At 42.0% G+C, this 14,724-nt stretch overlaps 1 protein-coding gene across 2 annotated transcripts in view; it reads right to left on the minus strand.

The window, feature by feature from the left end:
• MAP3K13 (mitogen-activated protein kinase kinase kinase 13) overlaps positions 1–14,724 on the minus strand; it is a 107,525-nt gene that overhangs the window by 15,345 nt on the left and 77,456 nt on the right. For both annotated transcript variants that reach the window (XM_064277713.1, XM_023551550.2), the window contains exons 5-8: positions 13,515–13,673; positions 11,221–11,379; positions 10,535–10,643; positions 417–526 (exon numbers count right to left, since the gene is read on the minus strand). In XM_064277713.1, the coding sequence (XP_064133783.1) occupies positions 417–526; positions 10,535–10,643; positions 11,221–11,379; positions 13,515–13,673 (537 nt within the window). The remainder of the gene's footprint in view (positions 1–416; positions 527–10,534; positions 10,644–11,220; positions 11,380–13,514; positions 13,674–14,724) is intronic.

A 14,724-nucleotide genomic window follows, 5' to 3' on the forward strand; every position in this document is an offset into this window, starting at 1 on the left:
GGGCTTCCATTGCATCTAGCACAGTAGCTGAATGAACAAACAGAATTTTTCCAGGAGTTTTTCTTAGAGAAATAGAATACAGAAGGATAACAGAGTTGTGGGAGATAGAAAGAAGGGCCAGCTTTAAGGGTGAATTTGGTGGTGCAGTGGTTAAGAGCTATGGCTGCTAACCAAAAGGTCAGCAGTTCAAATCCACTAGCGGCAGCTTGGAAACCCTTTGGGGAAGTTCCACTCTGTCCTATAGGGTTGTTATGAGTCGGAATCGACTCGACAGCAATGGGTTTGGTTTTGGGTTTTAACAATAAAAAATGGAGGAGAAAGGTGTGTAGAAAGTCAAGTGGTGATTCTCATGAAGGTTCCTGATACTCTCTGAAGACCCCGGGGTGAGAAGAGGTGGAGGCGGGAGGTCAACCGACCTGAGCTCTTCTCTGCGCCTTCGGATCAACTCTTCATCTAAGCGGTGTATACAGGTACCTTCACTCTTGATCTTCTCAAAGTGTTTTTTCACTTCTTCTCTCCATTCAGCCTGGGTGAGGACAAATTAGATTTTTTTAATATTCTAGGAATTTCAATCCCTGATATAACTAGAGGATCATCTACAAGATTTTTTCCCCCATATGCTTCTACTGAAGGGCCTTATTCAGAGTAGATTTTCAATAAATATTTGTTGCTTGATCTCTAAGTGTCTCAGGCCAGTGTATCTGCAAACCCTACACCATTTTCTGCATTTCTAGTCCAATATACAACACTGTCTCTTTTCCAATTTCCCTGCAGTGGTGGCCACCAGAAATATCACAGCTGACACACTGGCCACCACCTCCAGAAAACGGAGCTCAAGATGGTGAGTGAGATAGCCTGCTCAGAAAGAGCAGCTCTGGAAACCCCATGGGCAGGTGTTTGTGTCCGTGAGAATGTGATCATCTTTACAACTGGCACCAGAATTCCTCTGAGGCTTTGTTTAGGAAAATACCTTGAGAAAATATTTGGAGTAGAAGACTCCACAGGTATGAACAGCAGGAGATGAACGTAAAAATAATGGGAAATGATACAGGAATTTGGGGGTGAGGGAACCAACAGCAAAAAAAGAAGAAGAAGGAGAGAGCTAGAATATGGTAGAGTATGGGCAATCAATTTGGTAGGTCAACCCAAATTTTAGGACAGGGATCTAAGTTGTCCAGAATTTAAACCTCTTCCAACTTCCTAAACCTTCAGTAAAGTCTCTGACATTCGCCTTGGTGGAAAGGTGCTGAATCTCACATTTGGGTCAATGACAGAACAAAGATAAAGCACAACCACAAGGTGGGGGGAGAAGGGGTAGATTGGAGATGGGAGGCCTTGGGGGAGGGGAGAGATGGGAAGAGACAAAAAATTTTAGGTAGGTAGAGCCAGACCGGCCATGAAATTATAAATTTCCCAGGAATTCCAAAAGTGTTAGGGAGGACACTGGATTTTCCACGAGGGCAAGGAACTTGAAGTTAATTTAATCTAACTTTTAGAGGGCAGGAAACCGCTGCTGGAATATAATTGATAGTAGTTTCTAGAAAAAAATAGCTAAAAGAAGTTTCTTCCTATGGATAGACGACATCTCAAAAACATAATGAGATTAAGATAATATCCAGTGAAGGCTAGATGTGTAACTAAATATTTCTAATTGTATAATCATCCCCAAAACTATGCCATTATGTCTAATCCCCCCAAAAATCAAACCCATTGCCATAAATTGCTCCTGACTCATAGTGACCCTGTAAGACAGGGTAGAACTGCCCCATAGCGTTTCCAAGGAGCAGTGGTGGATTTGAACTCTTGACCTTTTGGTTAGCAGCTGAGCTGTTAACCACTGTGCCACCAGGGCTCCCTATTTAGACTCATGTTGAAGTATATATCTGCATCATGGAAGAAATTATTCTCAAGTAATTGTGACACTATAGAAGGTTTTCGCCAAGTCAGCTACTTTTTTTTTTTATGGTAGCTTCTTCCCCAAATTTCTCCTATTTGGGACTTTCCTTTTGCATTCTAGATTACCTAGGCTCTTTCCCTGAACCCCCTGATCAGAACAAAACAGTAGATTTTCTGATACACTTTTTTTTTTTAATTGTTGTACTTTAGATGAAGGTTGACAGAATAAACTAGCTTCTCATTAAACAATTAGTGCACATATTGTTTTCTGACATTGGTCACCAATCCCATGACATCTTTTCATCTATTTTTATAGAGGGAATTATATCACAATTATTTACAGAATGCTTATCCTGCTCATCTGTTTATAATATGTTAGATCTTCATGTGTATGTTGATCATCAGAGAGAAGGTTCTCTCAGTTGGTTGACTTTCAGGCACCAAGCTTACCCAACAACATCATGAGAAAGATGTACTACGCCCATAGCTTGGTAACAGCCTTTGATAGCCTGGAATCAGTAAATGCACTTTTGGTTGGGCTCCATGTAATGCTGGTTTCTCTATCCTCAGAACAAAATTACAAAGTAGGAAGAGCATTTTAGCTTTAAGAGGCCAAATAATGACAAGCAAGAGTTGTTAGACCAAAAAAGGATAAGGGAGAGGGTCAGGTTGGGGCCTTAAGCTCCTCAAAATATGTCAGTGGATCCTAGTGCAATACTCAGGTTAGCAGAGCAACTTAAGAAAAAATAAAAGGAACACCTCTCTATGGCGGCAAGGAATCGATATCACAGATAAGATATATTTTTATTCTAGAGGAAATAAGCTCCTGAAATCTAGCTAATGGCTAAGGGGAACTATGAGGATCTTCTGAAGATTGAAATCTATAAGAAAGCTGTTGTTGTTAGTTGCCATCAAGGCAGCTTCTACTCATGGTGACCCCATGTACAACAGAACAAAACGTTGCCTGATCCTGAGTCATCTTCACAATCGTTGGTACGCTTGAGTCCAATATTGAGGACACTGTATATTCTATGTGCCTTCCAACCTTGGGGGCTCATCTTCCATCACTATAGAGGATAATATTCTTTTGTGATCCATAAGGTTTCATTGGCTAATTTTCAGAAGTAGATTGTCAAGCTTTTCTCCCTAGTGTCTTAGTCTGGAAGCTCTGCTGAAACCTGTCTATGGTGGGTGACACTGCTGGTATTTGAAATACCGGTGGTACAGTAATCAAAATAGCCTGGGACGGTATTACAATGGACACATAGACCAATGGAATGGAACTGAGAGTCCAGAAATAAACCCAAACATCTCTGGTCAGCTGATTTTTGACAAGGGTGCTAAGTCCATCTGATGGGGAAAGAAGAGTCTCTTCAATAACTTGTGCTCGGAAAACTGGATTTCCATACGCAGAAAAATGAAACAGGATCCATGCCTCACACCATACACAAAAACAAATTCAAATTGGATTAAGGACCTAAATGTGCAAACTAGAGCCATAAAATTCTTACAGGAAAATGCAGGGGCAATGCTGTTGGGTCTAGCCTTTAACAATGGATTATCTAATATAACAAAAGCACAAACAGCAAAAGACAAAATAAACAAATGGAACCTCATAAAAACTAAAAGCTTTTTTTCATCAAAAGACTTTACCAAAAAAGTGAAAAGACAAGCTACTGACTGGGAGAATATCTTTGGAAACCATATATCCAACCAGAATCTAATAACAAAAATATATACAGAAAGACAACAGAATCATAAAATGGGCAAAGTACTTGAATAGACATTTCACCAAAGAGGACATTCAAATGGCCACCAAACACATGAAAAGACACTGACTGGCTATCATAGATGCCTCAAAACCACAGTGAGGTACCAGCTCACTCCCACAAGGATGGCTAAGATAAAAAAACAAAACAGAAAATAACAAATGTTGGCTAGGATGAGGGGAAATTGGAACCTTTATCCATTGCTGGTGGGAATGCAAAATGGTACCACCTTTGTGGAAAACAGAGTAGTGGTTCCTCCAAAAAACTAAAAATAAAACTACTGTATGACCAGCAATTCCACTCCTAGATATATACACAAAAGAATTGAAAGCAGATACTCAGAGACTTGTACACCAATGTTCACCGCAGCACTATTTGCAATAGCCAAAAGGTGGAAACAACCTAAATGCCCATCAATGGATGAATGGATAAACAAAATGGACTACTACTCAGCCAGTAGGAGAAATGAAGTCTTGATACGTGCTACAATAGGGATGGAGCCAGACATTATGCTGAGTGAAATAAGTCAGTCACAAAAGGACAAATATTGTATGACTTCACTTAAATAAAAAGACGAGAAAAGGCAAATGTATAGGGACTGAAGTTTATTAGTGGTCACCAGGAGTTGGAGGGAAGGGAAAGGGGGATTAATGGTGATGGAAAAATCGCACTGATTAAGGGTAGAGTCGCACAGTAAATTGCAATTGCTGTCAATAAGTTGTACAGCTGTAAAAAGTTGAATTGGCAAAAGTTGTGTGATAGATATACTTAGAACAGTAACAGAAAAAAAAAAAAAAAGGAGCTGCTGAGGCTGCTTATGTACCTGAGGTCTTAAAAACTTGCAAGCGGCCATCCAAAGCACAACAATTAGTCTCTATTCACCTGAAGCCACAGGGGAAGGAGGAGAGTCAGGAATAGGAGAAGGAAATGGAATATGTGACTAACTGTCTCAGTGAAAAACTGTCTGCTTTGCCACGAGACCAGAACAACTGTTGTCTTGCCGCCATTGCTGAGCATTTCGATCAAAAGATCCTGTAGAAGAATCCTGATCAAAATAGGAAAAATGCTGAACAAAATTTCAAAATCTCATGGACTCCAGGCTTTCTGGAGCCATAGAGGCTGGATGATCGCCTGAAACTTTAAACCTTAAACATGCCCCAAAGCTTTCTTAAAACCAAACGCTAGTTTAGTTTTCCCTAGTCAAGAATATCTGCCTGGAGCATTATGCCCTTTTAAGAACTATCTATATGGGATCAGAGTAACAACAGCAACTTGAAAGATTAGATAGGAACCTCAGGGGGCAGTGAGTTTATGTTAATGGGAGAGGAACAATTCAGAAAAGGAGGGTGAGGATGGTCGCACAACTCCAAGAATGTAATCAGTGTCACTGAATTGTACATGTAGAAACGGTTGAACTGGTGTATACCAGTGGCATGGCTTCTAGCATCATAGCAACATACAAGCCACAACAGTATGACAAACTAACAGATGGGTGCGGGATAAGAAGGTAAATTCCCCAAAAGACGTTTCCTTCTGTAAAGAGGGAACAAGATGTGCAGGGAAAACACCAAGTGCTGATTCAAACAAAAAAAACCAAACCCGTTGCCGTCGAGTCGATTCCGACTCACAGTGACTCTATAGGGCACGGTAGAACTGCCCCATAGAGTTTCCAAGGAGCACCTGGTAGATTTGAACTGCTCATCTCTTGGTTAGCAGCTGTAGCACTTAACCACTACGCCACCAGGGTTTCCAGATTAGCACTGTGTTTTCCCTAAAGATACTGCGTTCCTCGTAGATGTTAATGGTTGCTATGAGTCTGAATTGACTCGACGGCAATGGGTTTGGGTTTCTTTGGTTTATCACATATACTGAAGCCCTGGTGATGCAGTGGTTAAGCACTCAGGTGCTAATCAAAAGTTCAGCAGTTGGAATCCACCAGCTGCTCCTTGGAAGCCCTATGGGACAGCTCTACTCTAACCTGTAGGGTCGCTATGAGTCGGAATTGACTCGATGGCAATGGGTTTAATGGGTATCACAAATACTTAGAATTTTTACATCATAAGAGTTCCAGTTTGAGCCTAAGCTGCAACTCAGATATGTCTGGATGTATCTGAACAACTGGAGGGTGGACAGGCCTGAAGCCAGTTTGCACAGAGCTGAGGGGCCTCCCGAGAGAACACACAGTGAGGGGAGGAGGAACCTTGTACCAGTCTGACCTACAACAAAGCCTCAGTCATTGGAATGGAGGGGCATTTTGCCTTATTTCACTAAAAACCAACCAAACCAAACCCATTGCTGTCAAGTCGATTCTGACTTGTAGCGACCCTGTAGGACAGAGTAGAGCTGCCCCACAGAGTTTCCAAGGAGGGGCTGGTGGATTCCAACTGCCAATGTATGACTGCTCAGCCTCTGCCTAAGTGCCTACTCACTGATGTGGAGATTGCTCTTAAGGCAGGACAATCTATCCCTATAACAAGCTGATGTGTCTTGGTACCTCCCAACCCCTGAATTTCTGGGTGGTCACAGTGGCACTGTCAAGAACACAAGAAGAAACAAGAATAGCACAAAAAGCAGAGGGAAGTGGAGGAGCTTAGAAGCAGGGTACGTGACCCACCTGGCAGCTGGCATCTCAGATGGGGCTAAAATATTTTCCAAAGACTCATATCAAGTGTAATTGAATACCAGGAGCAATAATTGCCTAGTGGGAGAAATGGGTTATAGTCTAGGAGTGAAGCAAGATGTTTGGAAGAATCTAATCTTGTACTGAAATTGGTTGCTTTGTTCATCTGTTCTACACATGCTGAATCTTTATACATGTGTTGTTGACGGGAAACAGATGAAGCATTTTCTTTCAGAAGAAGTCAGCTGGGTTCTTGGCAGCACCCTTTTTTTAAATTTTTTTTGTTGTACTTTAGTGAAGGTTTACAGAACAAGCTAGTTTCTCATTAAACAGTACACACATTGTTCTATCACATTGATTAACAACCCCACAACATGTCAACACTCTCCCTTCTCAACCTTGGGTTCCCTATTACCAGCTTTCCAGTCCCCTCCTGCCTTTCAGTCCTTGCCTCTGGGCTGGTGTGCCCCTTTAGTTCCGTTTTGTTTTATGGGTCTGTCTATTCTCCGGGTGAAGGGTGAACCTCAGGAGTTACCTCATTACTGAGCTGAAAGGGTGTCTAGGGGCCATACTCTCAGGGTTGCTCCAGTCTCTGTCAGGCCAGCAAGTCTGGTCTTTCTTTTTGAGTTAGAATTTTGTTCTACATTTTTCTCTAGCTCTGTCCGGGACCCTCTATTGTGATCCCTATCAGAGCAGTCAGTGGTGGTAGCCGGGCACCATCTAGTTGTACTGGACACAGTCTGGTGGAGGCCATGGTAGATGAGGCCCATTAGTCCTTTGGATTAATCTTTCCCTTGTGTCTTTAGTTTTCTTCATTCTTCCTTGCTCCCGAAGGGGTGAGACCCGTGGAGTATTCTAGATGGCTGCTCACAGGCTGTTAACACCCCAGACACTACTCACCAAAGCAGAATGTAGAACATATACTTTATAAACTATGTTATGCCAATTGAGCTAGATGTTCCCCAAGACCATGGTCCCCAGACCAGCAATTCAGTCCCTCAGGGAGTTTGGATGTGTCTATGGAGCATCCATGACCTTTTGGCAGCACATTTAACTGACAGTGTTGGGGGAAGGTGGAGACCAGGCTAACAACCATTGATTGACAACTGACTCTGAGAGGATCTTGTCAGCAGGCAGGGGGAGGGAGGCCTCAGGTACTAGACTGCTGCAGACAAAACAACCAGTTCTCCTTCCCTGAGGGAGGACATGGCTGAAAGACAATTAGCAGGAGCTCCCCAGCTGCCATCTTACCCATCTCAGCAGTTTACCGCAAAAGGGCACTGAAGAGGTAACAATCCAAAAGACCCTAACATTTGTAGAAGGTGAATAATAATGTCTTAAAATCGACTGGTTCTTTATAGTTTACAATGCCCTTTCATTTTTACTGTCTCATTTGATCCTCACAGAAACTCTGAGGGGAAGGGAAAATATGATTGCTTTCATTGTTTGGATGAGTAAGCTAAAGTTTAGAAAATGTAGTGAATTACCCAAGCTCACACAGCATTAAGTGACAGAATAACACTTTAGACTCAAGGTCTGTGCTTTTTCTGGTACCTCAGTATCTAGTGCATAAATCCTTTATTCTTACTGGCCAGAGAGAGTTTCGATTTCAGAACCAGAGACAAATCAGCTTGGAAATACCTGAAAAATTCTAGGGACTAGCAAAGACAGCAGATTTAGGACCATTTAAGGAGAAGTGAAAATTTATGTTGGGAGAGAAATGTAGAAGTATTAATGAAGATCAAAAGATCAAAAGGAGCTCTGGTGGCGTAATGATTAATCGCTCAGCTGCTAACCAAAAAGTTGGTGGTTCAAACCCACCCAGGGGCTCTCTGTGGAAGAAAGACCTGGTGATCTGCTCTCGTAAATATTACAGCCAAGAAAACCCTTTGGGGAAGTTCTACTCTGTCACATGGGGTTGCTATGAGCCGGAAATTGACTCTACAGCACCCAACAACGACAAGATGCCAAATGTACAAAGTTTTTATTTCTTTTTGTTTCATTTCTTTCCTATTCTCGCTGCATAAGAACACTTCCTGAGTTCAAATTTAACTCTGCATGTTACAAGTATCTTGATAATAAAAGTGAGTTTATATAAGTGAGGATGCTGGCTGTGGGTGCTTAGTTGCCTTAACACTGCCTTGCACATGGTAAAACCAAAAAAAAAAAAACAAAAAAACCAAACCCATGATACTAGAAGTCAAGGGGAGAGGTGGAATTCACTATACAGAAACTCATTTTAGAAACACAGTAACACAAGCGAGACAAAACTAGATGAGAAATAAAAATTTAGGGAATACTGTAGTTAAAGTCAGAGCCCTGGTGGTGCAGTGGTTAAGAGCTACAGCTGCTAAACAAAAAGCTGGAGTTTGAATCCACCAGCTGCTCCTTGGAAACCCTATGGGGCAGTTCTACTCTGTCCTATAGGGTCGCTATGAGTAAGAATCAACTCAATGGCAACAGGTTTTTTTAATTTTTATTTTTTATAGTTAAATCCTGCAAACATAAAGCTATAATTCAGGATCATCACATTCATTTAAAAAGCCACAGTTTCATCCCATTGTATTCCTTTGGTGTCACCTGCGTCTGGCAAACTAAGGACCTCATGTATACTCAGGTCCCACCACTCCCCAACCTTACTATAGTGATCAGATCACCAGCCCCTGTGATACCTGCAGCACATTTAATAACCATGCATTCTTCCTCTCTCTGGATCCGTGTCCTTACAAAGTGATGCTGCAGAGCCTCCTGTCAAGGGGTGACATCTATTTCTCATCCCTGGAATCTGGGTGGGCCCGTGACTTCTTTTGGCCAATGGGACATTAGCGGGCACGAGGCAAACACAGGCTTGAGAACCACTTGTGCACAGGGGCTTGCTCTCTTGCTGCCTTTATTCCCCCGGGAACACCAGGTGGACAAGCCCAAGCCAGCTGCTGAAGGATGAAAGGCCACACGGAGGAGAACCGAGGTACTCCAGCTAACAGCCAGCTGGCTGCTGGGCTTGTGAATGAGGACACCTGGGACAAGCCAGCCTCCCAGCCAACTTGCAGTGCTGCACACACATGAGTGAGCCTGGTCAAAGCCAGCAAAAGAACCACCTAGCCCAAACTGCCAACCTGCAGAATCATGAGCGATACAAATGCTTATTGTTTTCAGCCGTTACGTTTTGGGATGGTTTGTAAAACCCTGGTGGCATAGTGGTTAAGAGCTATGGCTGCTAATCAAAAGGCTGGCAGTTCGAATCCACCAGGTGTTCCTTGGAAACTCTATGGGGCAGTTCTACCCCATCCTGTAGGGTCGCTATGAGTTGGAATCAACTCGAAGGCAACGGGTTTGGATTTTTTTTTGTTGTTTAATACACCAAAAGCTAACAGATACACGGAATTATATATATATTTTCTTAATAACTGTGTAATTGGTCTTAACCAAATTAAAATACTTGTTTCATTTTTTTACAAATGGACATCCAGTTTTGCCAGCATAATTGGAATTATATTTTATTTTAAGCTACCAGGTGACACACGTAAAGTCAGAGAAAAGGTTCTCTCTGGGTCTAATTCTGTCACAGGCTCTCTCTGCTACTTCACTTCCCTCCTCTGTACTCCAGCTTTTCTAGTTCAAGGAAAGCAATAATTTCTCAGCTAAGCAGAAATTCTAATTCAAATGTCCGTACATTACAGTTTTCACAATTCTTTTCCTCTCTCTCCTCAGTAACTTCATCACTATGAGGATAACGTTCTGATGTGAGTTCTTTCCACACGGGATAATAATGTATGTTAAGTGCTTAATAAACTCCAAAATGTCATATATATCATAATTACTGTTTGACAATGAATACCCATTGCCTTTGAGGCAATTCTGACTCATAGTGACCCTGTAGGTCAGAATAGAACTGCCCCAAAGGGTTTCCAAGGCTGTGATCTTTACGGAAGCAGACTTTCTCCCACAGAGCAGCTGGTGTGTTCCAACTGCCGACCTTTTGGTTAGCAGCTGAGTGCTTAACCACTGCACCATTAGGGCTCCTTCTGACAATGAATAAACCAAAACCAAAGCAAACCCACTGCCGTTAAGTTGATTCCAACTCATAGCAACCCTATAGGACGCTGAGCCACCAGGGCTCCTGACAATGAACAGGGTTATATAATTGTCCTAAAAAACAGAATGGGCCACTTCTAAGAGCTGCTGTTTCTCATTGAGAGTCCCCGGCCTGTCCTTTCAGCACCACCTGGCAGCATGGTTCCCGACCTACCTGAGACTTGAAGTATGTTTCTTGAGGGGTGGCGAGTACGTCGGCAGATGCGATGTCTAAATGCATGAGCGTCTGCCGGAAAGAAGGCCGGTTGCGAGGTTTGCTCTGCCTAAAAGTAAGAGGATTGCATCTCAGAAGTTGCGTCTAGAAGGATGAAGATTTTATACTACCTTATGAAAAACATTTTTGACCCTATTGCTCTCCATACACGGCTACATTTTAGACAGTTTTTGTGTGTGGAAGAGCAGAAGGAAAACGCAACTATGCGATACTTCTAGTGGTGGAACAGAAATCCCTGGGTTCAGCCACACCTTCCATGACAGTCCCTCAGGACTGGTAAGGTAATAATAACTGCCATTTGTTAAGGCTTCATATTCTGAGCTATCATGCCAAAGGCTTTCCTTAAAAATTTTAATCACCACGACATAGCTCGATGAGTAGGTGTCACCCACATTTTATGGATGAGAAAACTAATAACTGGATGACATGCCCAAAACCACACAGAGAGAAAAGGACAGAGCTGGGATTTAAATCCAACTTTCTCCAACTCCAGAGCTCCTAGTGTTTCCATGACCAGGTGACTCACTCCAAACACATGCTGAGATCTTCCTTGCTGTCTTAGAGAAACTTTATATGGTTTTGAGGAAGAAGGAAAAAGGGCACATTGGGGGAAATACATTATTTACCATGTCTGTTTCATAAGAATTTTGAATCCGTCGGGGCAAGTGGAAGGAACTGGAAGGTGTAGGCTGTTGCTTCCAACCCCCCAAATAATGGCTGACGAGTCCACATCTTTGTAGGGGATCTCTCCGGTCAGCAGCTCCCAAAGCACCACTCCAAAAGACCTACACAGCCCCAGGAACACACAGAGAAGATATTTCAGAAAGACTAATTTGTGGACTTATTTGCGCTTTAGTTCTTTTACAATATTTAATCAACTTAATAGAGATACCCAACTAAAAAATGTCTAATACTGCTATAAGACAAACAGAAACAGGCAGGAAAACTCTGAAAAAGAAAATCAGTGATGGGTAACCAGCACTACCAGATATTAACGCATATTCAGGCCTCAGTAATTAACTCTGGTGTAGGAATAGACAGCCAGACTAAGGGAATGGGATAGAAACAGACCAAATAGATACAGGAACTGAATATATGATAGAAGTGACATCTCAAACCAGTGGAAAAAATTGATTATTCAATTAACGCTGTTGAGACGACTGGGTAGTTAACTGGGGAAAAAGAAATTGAATATATATCTCATCTTACATTAAGATAAATTCCAAATGAATCAAAGATTAAACATAAAAAAATAAACCATAAAAATCCTAGAATAAAAAAAGGGAAGTTTTTTTTTCATATACTCTTGGATGGGTAAGGCCTTTCTGACTCCGAAATCTAGAAGTCACAAGGAAAGACCGATATGTTAAACTGCATGAAAAAACAAAACAAAACTTTGGCTGGGAAAAAACCCACCATAAACAAAATAACCGAATGTGAAAAATATTTGTAATTCATATATACAAAAGGCTAATCTCTCTAATATATAAAATATTCTTACAAATAGATAAGACTCAAGGTCAGAAAAATGAGCAGGGATCTGAACGGGGCACAGATAAGAAATTACAAATGGCTCTTAAACATATGAAAAGATGCTCAACATCACTTATAATAAGAGCAGTGCACCCAAGACGCCATTTTTCATCTATCTGATTAGCAAAAATCCAAAAGTTTGTTACCATATTTGTCAGTGAGACTGCGAAAACATTCTTATACATTTCTGGTGGGAACATAAATTGGCATAAGCCCTAAGGAGGACACTTTACCCAGATTAGAAATGCTAATTACAAATGATTCCACCTTTCTGTTTTATCCTATTTACTCTGATGTTAAATACAATTCTGACATATACTATTATTTTGCATGGCAGTCCTTGGATGGTGCAAACAGTTAACATGCTCGGTTGCTAACCAAAAGGTTGGAGGTTTGAGTTTACCAAAGGTCCTTGGAAGAAAGGCCTGGCGATCAACTTCCCAAAGGTCAGCCACTGAAAACCCACGGAGCACAGTTCTACTCTGACGCACACGGGGTTGCCAGGAGTCAGGGCTGACTCAACGTATTACTTTGGTTTTAAGCCTAAAAGTTATTGGTAGCCAATTTTACGGGTTGAAGAAAAACGACTACAAGCAAATACACTGTTAACACTGAGCAAAGCCTTGTAACTTCAGAGCAAAAGCTGATACAGATTTTTTTTAAAAAGTGCCCCCCCAATAAAAAGCTTAAAAATGTGAAAAACATAGCCCATAACCCAAAAAACCAAACCCGTTGCCGTCGAGTTGATTCTGACTCATAGCGACCCTAAAGGACAGAGTAGAACTACCCCCCAGAGTTTCCAAGGAGCACCTGGTGGATTTGAACTGCCGCCCTTTCAGTTAGCAGCCATAGTTCTTAACCACTATGCCACCAGCGTTTCCACACAGCCCACAGAGGCTCTTAAATAAAAGGGCAAACAGCCACATGCCCTTTAAATAGACCTAGAGTACATAACTGTATCACAGCAAAGTGTGTTAACCCAGTGCCGTCAAGTCTATAATGATGGTCTAAGCCATTGAGAATGGGTAAACTAAGTTTAACGCATTTCACTTAAGAGAATGAGAATTACGTAATAAATTTCAAAAATACTTCTATACTGCATGATTATTTGAAGAAAACTTTCAGTTTTAGAGAAAGTTCAGCATATTCTCCGAGGATCCCACAAATGGATGATTTACCGAGTAGATATCCACCCTAACTCCCCTCCCAATCCTTCTTACGATATATCTTCAGACTGGGCAGTACGTCAGATAACACGAGCCTGAAACCAACTGGAAGTGAGCAACACTAAGGAATATTCTGGGGAGTAGAAGTGTTGAAGGAGGAACGTGCCGATAGGGTGGAAACAAGAAAAGGCTTGCGAGTTGGCACAGGTGATGCCACTCACCATATGTCTACTTTTTCAGAGACTGGTTCATTCCTTATGACCTCCGGTGCCATCCATGCCACTGTGCCAGCAAAGGACATCTTGGTACTTTTATCACTGAGTTCCTTAGACGTACCAAAATCTGAAATTTTTACCGCGTCCGTGTGAGTCACTAAAACACTGTAAAAAGAAATGAAGAAGAAAACATCTGGATCATTAGTACTAACGAAAGCCATGCCCCTAAATGGCAACTGAAGATTTTGTTTGCTGCCTCCTATCTTTCAGAGCTCAGCTTGCAGTTCCCAATGCTATACACGAGCTATACACCAGTATATAGAGTGTATACACCAGAACCTGGGGTCTGGCGCGCGCAGGGGTTAAGAGCTTGGCTGCGAACTGAAAGGTCAGTGGTACCAACCCACCAGCTGCTCTGCGGAAGAAAGATGTGGTAGTCTCCTCCCATAAAGATTCCAGCCTTGGAAAACCTATGGGGCAGTTCTACTCTGTCCTATAGGGTTGCTATGAGTTGGAATCAAATCCAGGGTAGTGGAGTTTTTTTGGAGCCCTAGTGGTGCAGTGGTTAAGAGCTCGGCTGTTAACCAAAAGGTCGGCAGTTCAAATCCACCAGCCATTCCTTGGAAACCCTATGGGGCAGTTCTACTCTGTCCTATAGGGTTGCTATGAGTCGGAATTGACTCGACGGCAATGGGTTTTTTTTTTATACTCTAGAAACAGCATCATTGGAGCTTGTGGAGCAGCATAGCGTAGTGTGTTTTCACACCTGCATTTATTCTGCCTCCACCACTGGCTAACTGTGTGACCTTGGCCAGATGACTTAACCCTTCTAAGCCAGCCTTCTCATCTGCAAAATGGAGATAGCACAGGTCACAGAATCTTATCCATAATTTAGAAATGCAAAACAGCTCTGAAAATGGTTTATAAATATGTTTCCATATGTATAAGGCAAACTCACTTTAACCCACTTCCTGTGACTATCAGAGGGTTTGCTACAGGTCTATTCAAGTGGTTCATTACAGGGTGCCAGGCAATGCACGGCACTTGTTACTATATTATCTTTCTGAAATTCTCTGGCTCCCAGAGTTTTGGATAAGGGATTATGGACCTGTAACAACCACCTCATAGAATTTTAACTTGAATTCAGTGAGGTAAAATACATAAGGCACCCATGCTCAATAAATACTGGTCTCCATCCTTGCTGCTCTCAGCACAC

The sequence above is a fragment of the Loxodonta africana genome, chromosome 1, assembly GCF_030014295.1.
Source record: "Loxodonta africana isolate mLoxAfr1 chromosome 1, mLoxAfr1.hap2, whole genome shotgun sequence".
In the NCBI taxonomy this organism is placed as follows: Eukaryota; Metazoa; Chordata; class Mammalia; order Proboscidea; family Elephantidae; genus Loxodonta; species Loxodonta africana.